The sequence below is a fragment of the Falco peregrinus genome, chromosome 13 (assembly GCF_023634155.1).
Source record: "Falco peregrinus isolate bFalPer1 chromosome 13, bFalPer1.pri, whole genome shotgun sequence".
NCBI lineage: Eukaryota > Metazoa > Chordata > Aves > Falconiformes > Falconidae > Falco > Falco peregrinus.
Window position 1 is genome coordinate 14,356,349 of NC_073733.1, and position 19,553 is coordinate 14,375,901.

Genomic DNA, 19,553 nt, shown 5'->3' on the forward strand with positions numbered 1-19,553 from the left:
ACATCCTTCTATTCACCTCAATCAAAACAGAGGAATAGTAGAAATGGTAGAAAAAGAATAAAAACCAACACAGAAGGCTACAACAATGACTGAATGGCATAACTTCTGTAAGCGCACAGAGTACAGGGGGATGAACTCTTCAGCTGGAAAGAGATTCCTGACAATATGTAAGAAAAATTAACAGAATTATGGTTACTGTAAAGAAGGTAAACTGAAAAATTCACCATCTTTAACAACACACAAGCAAGGGACTCAATCTGAAGAGCATTTTTATTTCCAAACCCTTAAGATTTAGTTAACCCAATATAGTGATTTAACCCCATTTTTATAACTCTATATTACACCTGTAATTTCAGCTCAAACACTAAAAAAAGCAGTAAACAAATTTACATTTTCTAGGTCTGTATTTTTTAAATTACTAGTTTATATTTTTATTATACTGTAAATAAACTGCTCAAACTAATTTTACTTAGTACAATGGTTCACAATTGTACTTACCAACTCCATTAGATCTCTCAACTTTCCAATTTCTTCTGGAATGGAGACCAGCTTATTATTACTGACAACCAGAACTTTAAGTGGAAGATCAAACAGGTATTTTGGCAACGTTGATAAAAGATTTCGACTTGAAAGAAAGAAAAATGAACAAGCAAGGCTAGATTATAATCTTTAAGCCTGACCGGGAGTCCAAGATGCACATTGTACAACTTCTCTCCTATTCCAGAGGACATTCTCCACCTATTACAATTTCATCTAAATTTAAGCTACAATCTCCATAATTAATTCTTTATCAGATAAAGCCTCTCTTAGATATGTGAATTTTAGGTCCCTATCTCGCTTGATGAAATGAGTATGCACTATAACTAAATCTAACACTAAAACATACAGAGCTATCTGTTAAAAGAAATAGTTTGATGTTTGCTTTTATCTTGCTTTCCAATACCTTCAGAAGGACCATTTGATCTGACAACCTACCATTATAAAGTGCATGTTCTCAGCAAACCACAACATTATACAAGGCCATTGCTTCTCATACCATGTGGTCATGTCACTCCTGAGCCATCATAAAAAGCCCTTAACATCTATTTATTACTTTGCTGAACAACAGTCTGGACAGTAAACTTTAAAATTTATTTCTTTTGTGTGTATCATTTTCCAACTACACGCGCATATGTCTGCTTTATACACAAGTAATACACTGTTACTGACAATTTTGATTAAAATACATATTGGAAAAACTACCAACTGCAGACTGCCACTACCAGAAATACACAGAATTTTCCTAATAAGGTACTTGTACATTCAAAAAAAGCCATTGAAAAACCAACTTCTTCAGCTATGGTATGAAATAATTCCTTTTATACACAACAGTGAAAAAAAAAAAATCAGTAATTGCTGTTGCTTTAAGTAGAACTGTGTAGAGGTCCGTTCTATTTTGGGAGGGAAAAAAAAAAAAAACCAACAAAAACACCCACAAACTTAAGTGTTGACATTTGTGTTACACTATATTAAGACAAACCCAGAAGTTATACTATTAAAACAGAGCACTATTTCCATATTTTAAAAAAAAACCACCAAAATATTTTACATTAATTTTCTCAATTACTCCAGTTTACAGAGCTGCAAAATCAACAAAAATTTATGTCCCTGCAAGGGTTTCACCTTCCAAGTAGTACTGCAATTTTAACGCCATAAAATGAAAGTAATCTTCTATCAGTCTGTTAATTCTAAGTGAATACAAGTTTTGGATGTAGCTATACAGTAAATCTCTTTTTGTTTTGTATTTCAGGCAGATATGACAGGCTTTTTTTATTGTAGAGCACGAGACGCAAAAACATCATGTGCAAGTAAACTTTTAAAATTGATTACAAAAACATGACAATGAAACAGTCATTCTCCACAGCCTTAATTTCCTCTGGTCTTTTGCTTGAGGTGGGTGGTTTTTTTGTTTGTTTTAAAAAAAGCTGCCTACTTCACAATGAATTGCACAATACATTTCTTCAGTCATCTGAATCCAGAATTAGAATTTGAGATCATCTGGTTTTCTTCTGTAACAACATACTGAAACTAGTAAGCCTGGATTTTAGTCTTTTTAACTACTATAGTCTGCTGTATTGGCTCTGACTAAGCCCCCTAGCAGCCCCCACGGTGCTGTGCTTGTGGTGCTGGTGACACACCAGGGCTTTGGCTAAGCTGAGCAGTGCCCGCACAGCACCAGGGCTGCTCTCCAACCTCCCCCCACCCCTCAGCAGCAGGCTGGGGGTGGGCAAGGTCTTGGGAGGGATGCAGCCAGGACAGCTGACCCAAATGGACCAAAGGGATACTCCATGCCATATGATGTCTGCTCGGCAAGGAAGGCTAAGAGAAAGGAGGAAGGAATGGGTATGTGTTATTTACTGCGTTTGTCTTCTGGAGCAACCGCTACAGATAATGAAGCTCTGCTTCATTATATGGTCAAACATCACCTGCTGATGGGAAGCAGAGAATAACACATTCTGTTTTGCTCTGCTTCCACAAGCATGACTTTTCCTATTGCTTCATTAAACTGCCTTTATCTTGACACACACGCACCCCTCACCCAGGTTGGTTTTTTCCACCTTACATTCTCCCCCCTATTCTGCTGAGGAGGGGAGTGACAGAGCAGCTTGGTGGGCACCTGGGGTCCAGCCAAGGACACCCCACCACATCCACATAGTCATGCGTTGTGAAAACAGTCCTCAGACATTAGCACAGAAATGAAGACAGAGCACAGTATGGTAAATGATGATTATAAGAGTTGGTAAATGGTGATTGGGAGAGTCAACTCTCAAAATAAACTTGTACATCCAGTTAGAACTACAGGTTATTTTATTCTGTGTGAAGAATTGCATTCAGCACCTCAATTACGATCAAAACAGAAATAAGCTGTTGCAGGACTTTTTTTTTTTATTTATTACTTTCTTCTTTCCCAAGGATCAATTTGCAATTTTTTTCAAAACAAATTCTGGAATCATATCTCACATGTTAAATACCTCTTAGCTGAGAAGACTGTTTTGAACTTGACGTAGTCAAGATCAGAAACAAGGAATATTGTTGAAAACAGGGTCTCTGCTCTTTCTGGGAGGGTTCTTCTAGATTCCCTCTCCTTTCAGAGCTCATATTAATCTTCTGCTCTTCCAAGAAGATCCAAAGATATGTTTTCCAAGTTTAAGAACAGCAATACAGCGACGGACATAAATATCATGCAAAATAACAGCCATCTGGCCAGAGTAATCTACTCTGAAGAGTCACAATTTTTTAATTTTTTTTCTTTTTACACAGTTTCTAAACATTATCTGTCTGCACAACACACAACATTAAAACCAAAGAAAAAAGTCTGTAAACTCACCTTATCCTCAGCTACCATGGTTTACTGACTGAGATTTCATAATGCAGTCAATTCCTTCCCACAAAGGAAGGAAAAACTGCTGCCTGAAACACCAAGGATAATACAAACAAACAACAGAATTTTACTTATCTGGGCAAAAATGAGGGCAGAAGGGCACTCAATGACCTGATGAGTAGAATCCCTTCTCTCCAATGAGTTAAGTTACATAAAGACCAAAAATAACAAGCATTACTCACCTAATGTTAAGGTACGTAAGCATTTGCAGGTTTTTAATAGATTCTGGAATGGATTTGATACAGTTGTGATACAAATTCAAAGTTTCCAGTGGTGCAAACAGCCAGACATCAGGAGGAATTTCAGTAAATCTGTTCTTTGAAAGATCTAGAAGCAAAAGAAAAAAAAACTTAATTTTTAGTCAAAAATTTCCCTGCAGTAGGAGAAGATAGAAGTACCCACTGTTCCTGTCATGCTCCTAAAAATTAAGGTGTTGCAAGAAGTGTAAAATAATTCAGTTTTACCAGATGCTGCTGAATAGAATACACAAAACCCCTTAAAATATAGAAAGATTACTGTTTGATACGCAATTACAACAATAGAAAAGTGACAGGAATTCAAAAATAGATAGCCCACTACACAACTAAGAACATTTAAAATGCAACTGAATACCAATTATGATTTTCCTTCCTCTATCAGTCTTTGTTCTGTCCAACTGTTGGGTTTTTTCCTCCAATTCTAGGCACAACAGTAAATCAAGGTACAAACCCAGTAAACATTACTTTTCCTGTTTGACAGCTACATTAGAATCTAACCTTATTGTATAAAATATCTGCAATGCTAAAGCCAAGTTTGCAAAACACCTTACATATTTATTTTGCTTAAGAAATACAATTCCCATCTAAAAAACTATTCTTTCTTGCAAGCACAGTAACTGAGACATTCTCCAGTTACACATGTGTAACAGCTAAAAAGAGACTGAAGTCACAAAGACCAGTGCCAAAAACATTCAGCTATAAAAATAGGCTAGGCAAAATTGCAACCTTAAGAGCAGTAAGGAGGTATCTTTGACAATGGAAACATAATACTTGAACTAGAGTTATTTCAACAATGCATGACTTCATTTTACAAATCTGCATGCAGAAGATACGAAAAACCAGATCACTACAAAAACGCATACCATCTCCAACTACATGAAACCTTTAAAAGGTCCAGAAAATTCAAGTGGGATGTGACCCAAGAATTGGAATTTCCAAGAATGGAAATTATCAGTTAACTACTAAAACCTGTCTTGTAAGAAGTCCATGAAACTATCTTGGAAGAAAGAGATATTTACTTGAGAATATCTGTCTACCTTTTTGAAAGTGACTCTTATTCCCAACCCAAGATATTTCAAAAGGATGTGGTTTCTCAGAAATGCTGAACAAACTCTTTTAACAAAGAAGCAGTACAGATCCCTTGCTATTTCAGGCTTTAGTTCTCTGTTTTTAACACTTGCATAAAATAACTGTGTTTCTGCTTAGCTCCTATCACATTACTGCTGGAACAAACATTATGTTTGTTCTACACTGGACTGAAAAAAGTAGACTAGAAAGTAGCTGGAAAAGTGGCTCAAAGAGGAGGGCTCAACAGTCTGAAGTATGACAGGTATGAGTGGCATTTTTCAGGGCAAACGTTTGAATCTGAGTCATTTAGTATCTCCAACAACCTGGAAAACAGGATAGAACGTGCCCTCAGGACGTGCATGGACAACAAACACCAAACTGCAGGGAGTGAAGAGGCAACGAACATGCTGGAGGGATGTGATGCCAGCCAGAGTGACCTCAGCTGGCAGAAGTTCCATCCAGTTTAATAAAGGGAAACACAGAAAGTTGCACCTGTGGCAGAGTAACTCCTCGCACTAGTGTGGATGGAGGACAAAAGGGCAGAAGACAGCTTTGCAAACAAAACATGGTGCTGGTACACAACTGGCCAGGCTGAATGCAAGGCACCAGTGTGCCTAGCAGGGGGGAAGGCCATCCACACAATGTCCTGCAGATGCCCATCAAATAAAATGGACTAGTACAATGAAACGTCACCTTCCAGCGGCATTATTTTTGGAAGCAACCTCAACTTTGCTTCTGAAGTCTAGAATACGTGACATTTGTGAGCTAACTGGCTGTCACTCCATCATTCCATCATTTTTAAGAAATATTCTCAAGCTGAAGTATCACAAAGCCTTCCTTCAGACCAGGGCATTCACTGCCATGCAGAATTCTGCAAACTCCATCCTCAAGTGGCAGAAAGAGAAAGATCTAGGCTGCAGGACTGGCATTCTTAACGAACTGAATGAAAAATGGAATAAAGTTAATTAAAACTAAACATTCCAACTGAAGTTAAAAAACATTATTAAAAAAATAGCATAGCTTGAGAAAGTTTTCACAATAGGTGAGGTCTGTTTTCAACCACATCAACTTTCAAAACATTATAGAAAAATGGCAGCTTTCACATGAAAGAATTTTCTGCAAAACCCTTTTTAGGTTAAACAAAGGTTCTCTGGGCTGGTTTCGGCTGGGATAGAGTTACTGTTCTTCACTATAGCTAGTACGGGGCTATGTTTCGGATCTGTGCTAAACACGTGTTCATAACTGAGAGATGTTTTCATTATTGCCAAGCAGTGCTCACACAGAGCCAAGGGCTCTTCTGCTCATGCCACCCCACCAGCGAGCAGGCTGGGGGGCACGAGGAGCTGGGAGGGGACACAGCTGGGACAGCTGTCCCCAGCTGACCCAAGGGATGTCCCACACCATATGACATCACACTCAGCATATAAAGCTGGGGCAAGAAGGAAGAAGGGGGGGATGGGATGTTCAGAATTACAGCGCTTGTTCTTCCCAGGTAGCCACTACATGTGACGGAGCCCTGCTCTCCCGGAGATGGCTGGACACCTGCCTGCCGATGGGGACTGGTGAGAGAATTCCTTGTTCTGCCTTGCTTGCGTGGGTGGCTTTTGCTCTACTTATTAAACTGTCTTTAACTCTAAACCCACAAGTTTTCTCACTTCTACTCTTTCGATTCTCTCCCCCATTCCAATGCAGGGGGAGTGACCAAGTGGCTGTGTGGTGCCTAGCTGCCAGCTGGGGTTAAACCATGACACACTTATTCTAACACTCAGCAGAATGGCACAACTACGTGCAGAAAATGCACACAGAAAAAAAGATGCATAGTTGTATTGCCAGCACACTTCTACAACCTCCACCACGTGAGAGAGTCTTTGATACAAACCCATTCTGAAGAAATCAGCTCTAAGGCTCTTCCTGATTTTACCAGCAGCTGGAAAGATTAACTGAAGGCTGGTACAAATATCTAGTCCACAAAATACAAATGACAAACCCATCCTACTGCCACTGATCCAAAGAGCAGTACTGTAGGTTATATCTGAGCTGGAAAATTCCAGAGTACCATGAAAATTCTGCCACTACATGTGCATCCAGCCAGATGTCTACCATAGGTCTTGGAAAGAAAAAGGCTAAAAGCCAGCTTTACTGGTTTTTCTGCAGAAATAAAACTCAAGAGGTGGGCCAGACCACAACTACAGGATGCACCAACTCTATGCCCTGGACAAATGTAGTATACAACAGGCAATATAAAATATTGTAGTTTCTAGCCTGGCCTGACAAAAATGACATTAGCACAGCCTGGTTGAAGTCCCTTAGTGTAGCCTTGTACAAAACCCATACAATTTCACATTACAAGAAAATATACAAATACTGTGAAATTAGTATACATTGCTGTTGAAAACACTTCCCTGAAAATAATGCCCCAAGACACTGTGGGGCAAGGATTCCACTACTCCATTATGAAACCTGAAAGTCCTCTTAAAATAGGAAATTATACCCATTATCTGTCAATAACAAAACAAAAAAAGGTACATAATGAGCTGGAAGATAGTATGACATCTCTTTCAAGCAACCTGCCATTCATTCAATGCAAAACAGCATTAGAATAGCTCCAGGGGTTCAGATCTTTCGAAAGAGAAAGATCCGAGTGTATACAGTTTTCCATTTATCAAGTATACTTACAGCTTTTTAAAAATAAGTAATTCTATTCTGTATCCAAACTGAAAAATTATTTATACTTGTTTTCACAATGAGCAAAAAATGTGTGAGTTCATCTATTATACTAAATAAAATGTGAATGTGAAGCTTATGCAATTTAGGCACCTTTTGAAGACTAATAACATATGACAGAGAAAACAGCATAAGAAAAAAACAAGGAAACTTCCAGAATGGAGTGTTTCTCTACAAACAAGCCAGGCTTAAGCTCAATGAAAATGGAAGCACACTGCTGGCACTTAAAATGAGAATGGTTTTGTAAGGGTTAATAGACTGAAGAAGCAAGGGAAGCTGCTAAATGCAGAACCACAGATGATTTAAGATGACAACTCCTCCAGAAGTGAGATTATAGGGATTCTTTGCCTAACCAGTTTAGACTGGAAAACTCTAAATTGGGGTTACGTGAAGACTAAATAGAAGACACGATCCATAACTGCTCACAAATCACAGAGCATTTCAACTCATTGTCTCTGCAGAAACAATAAAAGTGAGAAGTACACCATTGCTAAGGTTAAATTTAAAAGGGGAACTAGAAAAATATGGAGAAGTTCATTGGAGCTTGGTTTCCTTTGAACAGGAAAAGTCTTTACTGACTGTGAGACAATAATTAAAAGACAATATATTTAAAGTTCAAAAGGAAAGAATTTTAGGAAATCAGAGTTTGAAGGGGAAGCTATAAGTAGTAAGTAAGAAAGTATCTTGTACAAGTTTAAGCCACGATCAAAAGGTAAAACAAAAAGCTCAAGCTGTCAGGTTAGAGCAGCGTGCAATAAGGTAGTCAAATAGCATTAACATCATGTTTGCCCCGTTTTCACATTTTTCCCTAAGCATTCACTACTGCTTACTATCAGAGGCATGCTGCTACAACAGACTGGCCTTTTATTTGATCCAGTACAGTCATTTTTATATTCACACTTTGTATGCACTACATGCTGAATTTGAAATACAGGCTTAGTTGGGAAATTTACACTTGGACCTCATCTTGACATCGTAACATTTTTCATAAAAATACGCTGATCCGTGACATCGATGTGTTGGGGGTTTGTTTGCTCCAAGTGTTCCAAAATTGTATTTAGAAACTAGATCAAAAAAACCAACAACCCACACACACCCCCACAAAACCCAGGTCTGGTCCCCTAATTTGTATTACATACAGATATTCCTAGCCAGTTTTTCTAGTAATGCTTTAGCCAAGCCTAGGCCAAAAAACATTAAGCACAACAGTAACTAGATAATTAGTCCTATAGAAGTCAATGAATGTATAAAACTAAGTGTTCAGACCTGATCCCAAAGATAACACTTTTAGCCAACCTAAACACAAATCTGAGATCAACACACAGAACATGGGTAAAATTTATTAGTCTGTCAGATGCAAGATCATGCTGGAGAAGAAGGAAAAAAAAAGACGTCCCGGAAACTGCAAAAACACCTGCATATGGTAATTCTAGGAAGCAGAAGTCTTCCATATCCAGAAAACACTCAATCCCCTTATAATTCAAATCCTGTGATTGTTACACTTTACATTGAACAATAACAGCAATAAAAATCCACCTCAGTTTAATTATATTTCACACAGTAATTATTAATTCACTTGACAGGCCAATGGTACTGAAGAAATACAGGCAGGCAAATGTTCCTTCTTTAGTGTAATGCTCCAAAACCATCTTATGACCACACCTCCTACCAACTGTTCTTCTGTTACACAAATATTCCATCTTTCTGTTTCTCACATCTCAAACAGAAAGCCAAGCGTCCCTCCTTCAGCAAGGTCCTATAAAGAGAAAATTATCCAATTTGCATTTGATATGATGGAGTACCAAGAATGATATCAGCAACACAGACAAGACTAAGGCCTTCCTAGTGTGTCACCTTCACTCACAATTAAGGACATCAGACTTCAAACATCTTTAACTTCACGATCAACCATGGTAAATAACGGCCATCATTCACACCACAGCATTCAAGTAACAGGAGGCAGAATATAAAACCTAAGAGACTAAGTTCTGTTGCACAAAGATATTCCAGATGCTGAAATGTCAAAATAATTCAAAAGAATCAGCCAGTAAATGTATGCATTTCCTTATCTCCCTAAGGAGGAGGAAGGGAAGTTAAATCCAACCTGCGAAGCATTTAAGATTAACCATAAAGCAAAGATGAATGCATGAAATAATTAAACTTGTCTCGAAAAACAAGCTAAAAACCTAAGTCAAGACTACAGAAGTCTAATACTTTAAGCTCCTATGAACACGAGTTGTCCACCTTCTACCAGGAACGGAGATTCCAGAATACATAGAAAGAAAAGTATGAATCCAAAGCTAACAACAGGCCAGCCTGCCAAAGCAGTCCAACACTTCATCTACACTATGCCCACCACGACTCCTGCTATGATGGGGTGAACTTCAGCACACTGCTATGTTATATAGATTTAATACATGTAGTGGAAGAAATCTCTCACTTAATGCAGATGAACAACAACCAGGGCTACAGAATGAGAGTCACAGCAAATCAAAGCTAAGTAGAAAAATACCCTCTAAATCTCTCAGCTGGAGTGTTGTGACTGTGGCCTAACAAGTAATTCCTTAGCAATTACCTAAGTTCATTAGCTATTTTACACTAGCACAGTTTGCATGGTCATACCATGGAGAAGTGCTAGTTTAGTCCTCAGGAGAATGTTCCAAGCCTGTACATCTCTAAGTATGTTTGCATCGCTACAAAAACTGTGGTTTTGCATTATCCTTAGTCTTGTCATCTTCTTTACTGGGAATGATTAAATGCAGATGCTCATTAATTTTATTAGTAAGAAACATTGATGAGCTAACACTGAGCTTGATTTATCCACAGTTAAAAACGACATGCTTCATTTTACTACTACGTCAGTATCCAGCTTCCAAAGACCTTGAAGAGCTGCTAACAACTTACAAGTGTTTGAACAAAATGGTTTAGAAAATATTTTCCTCCTTCCTTGTCTTAGCAATCCTGCTTTGAGAAGTACACAAGGTAATGAAAGCCATGGAAATATAGTAGTTGTTTACTACCAAACTGAAGCTGCCAGTTCCTGTTGTGGTATTTCTGTAGTGAAGATCAACATACTCTATAAATACAACTGGTCTTCAGTGTAATCACTACAAATATCCTTGTTTTCTCTCTTGTTTTGATCTTCAAAAGTCACATAAGTACTATATAAATTACTTGATCATTCTGTCACTAGGGCAAATGGATTCATGAGTCTGCAGGCATTCAAAAGGTACTATTTGAATTTACTGATCTTAAGCTGAAGTCTATAAGCCCAATATTACAAGTGACAAATGATATAAGAGAAAAGCTAAAAATTAAGAAAACAGTATGTTTCAAAGTCTGCTAAAGCTTGGGGATCCTTGCCCAGCTTGTTGATAAACTAAGAAAGGAACTAGGAGATACAGCTCTCATTACTAACCACAGAAATGGCACTTGACAGGAACAAATCAGTTTCATTGTTTATGTAACAATGCTGTCTTTAGTCAGAAAAATGAAATTACCTGAGGCTTCTAGGAGAATCCAGAAAACCTACTTCCCCGAGACTGACATATCACTGGAAATGCTCAAAACTCAACTGGACAAGCAAACTGCTCTAACAATACCTGTTCTGAGTAGTAGACTGTCCTGGATGACCTATCAAGATCTCTTTCAACCTATGTCATTACAGGATATAAAAAAGTAGTTTGTTTTTATTACAAGAGTATAATCATCTTAGGTTTGGAAATATTACTTGAGTATTTCAAATATCAGTTCCTTATGATGGTAAGGAAGAAAACTAGAGATGCATCAAAAAAGCCAAGTGTTCCTAAAGACTTACCTGCTTCCTGTAAAAGGTCTTAATTCTGCCAGCCATGAAATCTGATAGCAGCATTAATGAAACAAATCTTCATTTTCAGCTTTCAAATAGAAAGTTATGGAAGAAGAAAAGAAAAAACACAACAAACCAACACAAAAATCCCCCCCAAAACAACAGTTATATTCACAAAAAAGTGTATCCTGTGTCCAGTTTACCAAAAAGAAAGTGAACACACTACAGTGTTTTAAGCACCTTGCTCCTATGTTGTTATCTGGCATATGGAAAAAAAAAAACCAAACACACACACACCACAAAAAACAAGAGTAAGCCAGAAACAGAAAGCTGGAATTGGTGGGAAGGCGGCAGACTATTCAAAGGTTTTTTTTCTCATAGATTCTGATCACAAGTCCTCTGAATAAGCGACCCAGCACTTTCCAATAAAACTGAAACAGAACTAGGTTTCTGAAACTACTAATTCATCCTGATTATCGGAAACCTCAGGAGAATGGTACTCTTACACTTGCCAAGCTTAAGTCAGAAGGGATGTCCTCTAGTATCTCTAGCATTCCCCTCAAACTCTACACATCCTACTGGCAGGTTCAGAGTTCAAAACTTAATCACAGAATCATTTATGTTGAAAAAGACCTTTAAGATCATCAAGTCCAACTGTTAACCCAGGACTGCCAAAGCCACCACTAAACCATGTTCCTAAACACCACATCTACACATTTTCTTAAACACCTCCAGGGATGGCAATTTCACCACTTCTCTGGGCAGCCTGTTCCAATGCTTGACCATCCTTTCAGTTAAGAAATTTTTCCTAATATCCAATCTAAATGATCCACAGTGCAACTTGAGGACATTTCCTCTTATCCTATCGCTTGTTTTCTGGGAGGAGAGACCAATGCCCTTCAGAGAATCCTGGACTAGACACCTCTTCTGTATCAATACAGTTACGTCCAATTTATATATTAGGAACATGTTTACAATATACTGTTATATATAATTTTCTGGGTTTTTTTCTAATTGTATATAACCCTACATATAACCATGATCAGAGAAACCACACATAAATAAGGACCAGCACCTCTTCCCAAGCACCTATAACACCAAGGAACATAGTGAGAAACAGCAGCAAATATAAAAAAACCCCTTTGCATGTAATGTGACAGTAATTTGACAGCAAGGGAAACAATAGTAAGACATTCTGAAACTGAAAGGAGAAAGAGCACTGAAAGGATAAAGAGCACTGACAGAGTTGCAGCTTTTATGCAGTCACAAAATTGCAACATGGACGGATGAGACACTCACGACTTCTAAGCAAGTTCAGAAAAAGTATAAAGGAGGCATTTCCTTGCCACCAATGTGACTACTATTTAATTGCTAGAGAGATGAAAAAAAAAACTTCCAGGAAAACTAATTACTTTGACCAGCTTCACAGCTTCCAGTACATCTTCAATCATTTATTCAGTCTTCTAACACATGCAATGTCTCCTTATACGCTTACTGAAGTAAAACACAGGGTACTGCACTGTGCCAATGTGAGTGACCATGTTTCTCATAGTGGTATGCCATCAAATATTTAGCACAGGGATGTTCCATATTAGAGAAGCTAACCAACTTTTCACATTGCTTCTCAGTTCAATATTCCTTTGCTTGTGTTTGTTCTTAGACCTGTTTAAAACAGGAAAACACTCCCAAGACTATAGGTGGCTATAAGTAGCTTTTTTTTTTTTTAACTGTGTCTTTGACAGAGCACAGAATAGCTTCTATTTTCGTGAAAAAGATATTACAAAATGCTGTTTGGGTTCTAAATCCAACAACTGAAAAGCTAGGAAATACCTGCTTTAGAGTTATCCACATCACTAATTTCAGTTACATCCTCCCTGTGCACTTGAAGTGACAAATGAAGAAACTGTACACAACCACATAATTGAAGTTTCTCATCAAGCACAGAAGGAAGCTTGTACAGAACAACCAGAAACCAAATTTTACAGATTCTGAGCTCTTGGCTTTTCAAGCTAAACAGCACTACTGAAGAAGAAAAAAATCCTTTTTTTTAAAGAAAAAGACTATTATTACTTTAGGGACTTAAACCAAAAAAAAAGCATCTCATCAGTTGGAACCACAGTTCTTCCATGTGAAATACATCTTTCTGTAATTGAACAGACCAAACAGTTACTGTCTCACAGACTTCTGCTGCTGGAGAGGAGGAACTGAGATTCAGCACGCTGGCTTTGCAACCAACATAGGCTTGAGGAACCCACTATTCTGGCTCATCTTCACTGAGCCGAGTCTCCTGGTCTACACTGGACACATACGTTGAACTTGTCTAAATTGGCAGTGCAGTTCAGGCAATTCTTGTTTTTCATGTAAGTTGTCTCCACTCACCACACTGGTTCAGGTATATGAGGTTTTTCCTGAAATCTGCACTCAAAAACTACACCAGAAGCACCGATCTAAAGGTTGGAATAACTGGGGGGCATGCCAGTGCTGATCTGCTGTGCACCAATGCAGTGCTGAAACCAACACGAGTTCAGGGAATTCCTTGCCATATTACCACATAAGAAGGATCCAGGCATTTCCACGCACTGCTCCAACTCTTGAGTATACATGTTCAGTTATTATAGCATAATTAAAATGAAAAATAAAGAACACATCTCCAAGAGGAGGGAACCATTTACTCCTCAGATTGGTATATGAAGGGGTACATTGGCACACCAATTGCCTATACGGTCAAAAAGACATTACTATGTATCAAGGATTATCTTCCTCTCCACTTCCGAAGGAGTCTCGTCACCACAAATCTTTCAGTTTGAAATGATAAGCAGCAAATCCCACAGGAAGCTTATTTATTTCCCTAAACAACACAGCACTTCAGTATTTTGTCTAGGCTACAATTCTTAAAACAACTTACTACCAGAAAGAGTGAAATATGTTCTCCTGACAAGTTCACAAGACTTATTAAGCTTGTGTATTGTAGCACAGGGGATCTTCCTCCCACTTAAATCAGCCATTACTTATCGGTTTAATTCTGTCGATTTATTTTTTGTTTTTGAAATTGTTAAATTTCCAATTTTCAGTTTCAAATTGTATTAACATTTTCACAGAAAAGTAGTATAAGGGTAAGTAATTATCATTTGTAAATAAAGCAAAGTCTGGGTTTCTTAAGGATTACCTAAAATGCACACAAAACTCCCAAGTAAAACTTACGTTAGTCTCTGTATGCTCAGTTATATACATCCAAGCCTTTGTCCTGAAAAGCTTACAACCTAAATAGACGTAAGGCAGAGACAAAAGGTTACAACCAATCACTGTAACCAGTATTTACTACAGGACTTGTCTTTCATGCAGATAAAATTGCTTGACACTGGATAAACTAAGCAGAAACATTTTTAAAGTAAGCTAGACTGCTGGAAGGCAAAACACACTGGAAAACAAGGCGAGTGATGCAGAAAAAACCCTGAAGAAAAATGGGTAAACGAACAGTCCATGAGCACAAGTGAACAGGGTCTAGCAACAACTACGCTATGTTCTCTTGAGACACGAAGGCCACTGCTGTAGCAACTTCAGCATCTGTTCTTATTTGCCTGTGCCTCCCACTGACTCTGTCTTGCTCGTGCCAGACCTCACAGCAGCAGTTAAGAATGGCTGTAGCCGCTTCTGTTAGCTCAAAAATAAGTATGCAATATCACTGCATGTAATGATTTCAAGTAAACACTTCCATAAACCTTTTAGTTTTAGGTCAGTCTTTAATGTATCAAGTTCTTGACCACTACCTGCTGGTTCCACCTATTCAAACTGTGGTAAAGTGACAAATTGAAGTAGATGTTTGCTTTAATACACAGATGGTCAGGGATTTGCTCATTGTGCAGTTACATCTGCTGGTCAGCAGCCTAACAGGCCTGAGATACAGTGTTCCTGCAAGCCTTGTAACTACAGAAACCTTCTTTGAAAAAATCATATGTTGACACTTGGGAACAGACTAATCATGTCCGTCAAGCAAAAAAAAAAACCTTTAGCTCTGTAACAGAGGACACACACACATCCCCCAACCCACCTAAAGTGCTATAGCTTCTCTGGATCCATCAGACATGGCAGCAGATTCTCCTAGCAAGCAGCAAACAATTCCAGATTAGTTGGAAGAAAAGCAGAACATTCAGAAGCCTCTCTACACTGTCATGTAGAACTTTTACCACGTAGAAGATCTAGCAAGTATCTTTGCATTTCCTGTGGAATTTTAGCTTTCAGTCTTGACTCAGTTACCTTTTTGCTAAGGACACGTCTCAAGCATTAAATGCCAGCCTTGCCAGTAAAATTTATACACTTCTGAATCAGCTCCAACAAAACTTCAAAAGTCATGTGAAGTCTACAAATTAGAACATAATTTTTACAAACAAGAAAAACTGAAAAAGCAAAGGCTCATCCTTTTCCCTTCTTGCATAAGGTTTTGCAATACAGGTCACGATCGAAATACTCATTTGCCCCATCCTCAAATAGCAAGTAACAAAGCAGAAATCTGTATCTCAAAAAGTTCTTTAGATTAATCGAGCACAAAAATATTTCAGATGTTCATTTTTTGATATTCCAAGGCACAAAAGTAGTCAACGTGATAGCAAATTTAGTTTTGATGGATGAATATTCTATACAAAAAGTAAAAAAAACTACACACTGCACATTTCTGGTAGGTCCGCATTTCAGATAAGGCTATAACATGGAATTATTCATATTTTTTTAAGATTAAGATATTACTGGTATTCTTCATAATGCAATTATGCAGGTGAACTAATAGTAAGTTGTTTTAACTTCAACTCACTCAACTGAGACTTCTCCTAACTTGTCTATAACACCAAGTATTAACAAGTACCCTTCTTAATGGCCTTCAACAAGAAAGCCTCAAACATACCCATTTTCCCTTACTCCAAACACCTTGGACAGGCTAAGAAACCACTGTGGGGAGTTTCCACAATTACTTACTTATAAACTGTGTCGCTTCCAGGTTTTGCATCGGGTATGTTTCTGACCATAAACACTACTCCCTCCACCCCAAAAAATCCCACATAATCTGAAGAAGTCATTACAGAAGAGCCACGTTTTTCAACATGTCTGATTTCTAGAATGTAATCTACATTTAGGATATCCATCATACCTGAATGTTCTTTTCTTAAGCTGAAAATTGAATTTGGTGGTGTTACTGTCACCTGCCATTACCTTAATCAACACTGGTGCCACCAACAAAAATAACTTTGTTCAGACAGGAAAATGTAATTGCTTTAGAAGTATATATTACAAAGGCAGAAACACAGTATTATAAATTAACATTCTTATGCAACTTACACGCAATATTAACTTTTTGTTGTCGTTTTTAATGCATAATCACATTCATTATTATTTATGGCCCTTCTAGGTATATAAGATATAAAAAAATCAAAGTCACGCAAGTGACATCAATCACTCCCATCCCATACCCTCAGCAGACATACGCAGGAATCACCATGTCGAAGCCCTGCCTGTGGTGCTGGGATTGTTATGGGCCATGACAGGAGGGCTCACTCTGAAGTCATACTGGGAATACACTGGTGTTACTTCTCAGCTATATAAGGAGGTAGCAGGTGGTGAGAAATTAAAAATTTCGAAGTTAATATATTTACCAGCAGTCATTCATCTTCTTATAATTGCTTGGAGGTTCCCTCAGAATTAAAAATTGGGAATCAAGTTTTATTTCAAAGTCATAAACACATAAGACTGATGGCACCACTACATTTATCCAGAGCAAATAAACTGTTTGAGCTGTCAGTCTAGTACCTTTCATATTTACTAAATTCATGTTCTAAGAATATTTCCAAAAAAAGGGGGAAATTGCTAAAGGCACAGGCTGATTTAGTTCAGCATGGCAATATAGCACAGGAACCTATCTCGGAAAAAAAACAAACAGAAAACACACAACTCTCCAGCTAAACAGACAGTGATTACATTGATGTGATATACTCAATTACTTAGCTGCCAGGGGGCCTAATGTTGCTCACGCAGCGAGAAGCAAAATTACACACATTAATAAAATAATTGGAATATTCTATATAACTCTTGATATACCTTTCAATATCTCACGACCTATGATTTTTTTTTCAGAAATTAATTTAACAGCTGCACAAGATCTGCTTAAACAGAAAACAAATCCAAGAAAATAATAAAATAAGGGTTTTTTGGCCAAAGAGCTGCAGTGACAATTCAGTTAAAAAGAGATAAGACAAACATAAGGTCAGAGCTAAACAGCCAGATATTGCCATTATGCTTTTAGCTCAGCAGTAATTTTTGTCATGTAATTTAAGATGCCAAAAACGTGCTAGAGTATTTGCATATTATGTATTGGCAAGCCATTACATCCTAAGTTATATGTAAAACATGGCCAGACCTTAAATAAAAAAATCCCAGGGTATTTTTGATAAATCAACAGCAGCTGTATTTCAACATATACATATCTGAACCTTACTGAGAACTGAAGTTGTTTTCTTTCTGTTGCTGATTTCATTGATGTTAAGACCAAATATTCTGGATTTGCAGTGACACTGTAGATCCTACTCCATAAGGGTTTGTGATATGCAAAAGGATAAATCATTTACATCCAGATTTAGTAGAGGTTGTTTTTTTAAATGTTTGTTTTGAGTACCTTGGAACCGAATTTCAGAGTCACTGACTTAGAACAGAAAGTGAAACACAGCAAAGATTTTTGATCCATCCCCCCCATCTCCCATACCTCAGTCTAAATCTATAACCTTATTCCCAGGTATATTTTAATGTGAAAGAGTGGTAACTGCTACAAGAATGCCAGTAAGTAGACGACCTCCAAAGTAGTTGCTGATCCTCCATCAAGCTCTATGCCATAGTGATACTCTGTGAAGGATGTCCATGATTCACCAGCAGAATACCATTTATCCACTCATCAAAACAATTCTACACACTAAGTCAAAGTAAAGACTATGAAGCTTTTGTTTACAAGCATATTCTGAAAGACAGCTAAAATATGTATTTCACTGGATTAATTTGTAAATCAGTGCTACATTACATCAGGATTGTTACAAGATGGTACTTGTATAGAACCACATCGACTGTTTTTTTACAGCAGCAAGCAATATGGCTATTCTTGTCAGAGACTGCCCTTCAACATTTTCACATGATCTTTCATGATGAAAATGCAATGCTGAATGTAGTGACTGGGCTCTACTACATCCTAAAAGATAAAGACAAGATCACTGCAGACAACTTTTACTCAAATATGTTAAGATTCAAAATAAAACAACAACAAAAATAAAGCCCAAAATACAATTAGTAATAATTAGAAGCAAAGAAAATAAAGATCCTTGATGTACCTGTTTCAGGATACAGGAAGTCTTTTCAGTAATAGATTGCCTATATACAAAGCTTCTTTTTTAATGGTTTAGTTACTGAATATTTATATGCAGAAGTGACCTATGTTGCTGAATACATTTTTAAGCTACAAGGAAAAAAAGAGCTATTATTTCATGGAACCTGCTTTTATTTTGATTTTGTGCTTTCATTATGAAATAACTAACACACTTTTACCTATCCCTATTCTGCACTGCACACAGGAATGCACACATGTGTCAGGAAAAATGGTAAAGCACAAATCATTAATAAGCTTAGTACCAGATGCTGAAATTGGATTTTAAACATCAGTCCTTCACAAATTCTACACCCTACACAACCTAATATATTGCAGAAGAACGAGTACATCATTATTTAAACCTCTGCACAGATATAGCCCACAACAAAGAGCAACAGAATGAGTATTTGATAGACCAGGAGTACAGGATTGTCAGAGATGGATAAGGTACCACAATGGGCAGTCTCATTTTCAAAACAATAAGCCAGCTATTCATAACCCATGGGGAAAGAAAAGCCCCAAAACAAAACCAAAACACCCATGGAATTAATTCATGCAAACAACATTTTGGAAAGCCACTACTACTTGTGAACAAAAGACACCAGACCTCCCATTAGTATTTTATTCTAGTGCATTACTCAGAATGATCCGTTTTCATCAACTGCTCCAGCAGCAAATAAATCCAGTACATCAGAGGCGAGCCAAAAATGTAACACAACCCCCACTGAAAATGTAGTTATGTTTTCTAGGAACTGCAGAGAAAAATGTCTCCAAGTCTGGGTAAATCCAAGCTCACACTCACGGTATCTAGGCATTTACCAACACGGTGAATACATTAAGCTCCGACACGCACAGATCGGCGCACCCGCACTTGTGACCACCTTC

At 37.7% G+C, this 19,553-nt stretch overlaps 1 protein-coding gene across 1 annotated transcript in view; it reads right to left on the reverse strand.

Moving 5' to 3' along the window:
* The window catches only part of LRCH2 (leucine rich repeats and calponin homology domain containing 2), a 53,422-nt gene that overhangs the window by 32,117 nt on the left and 1,752 nt on the right, over positions 1 to 19,553 (reverse strand). Inside the window, 2 exon segments of the mRNA XM_027780231.2 lie at positions 499 to 625; positions 3,604 to 3,748. Of these exon segments, the coding sequence (XP_027636032.2) occupies positions 499 to 625; positions 3,604 to 3,748 (272 nt within the window).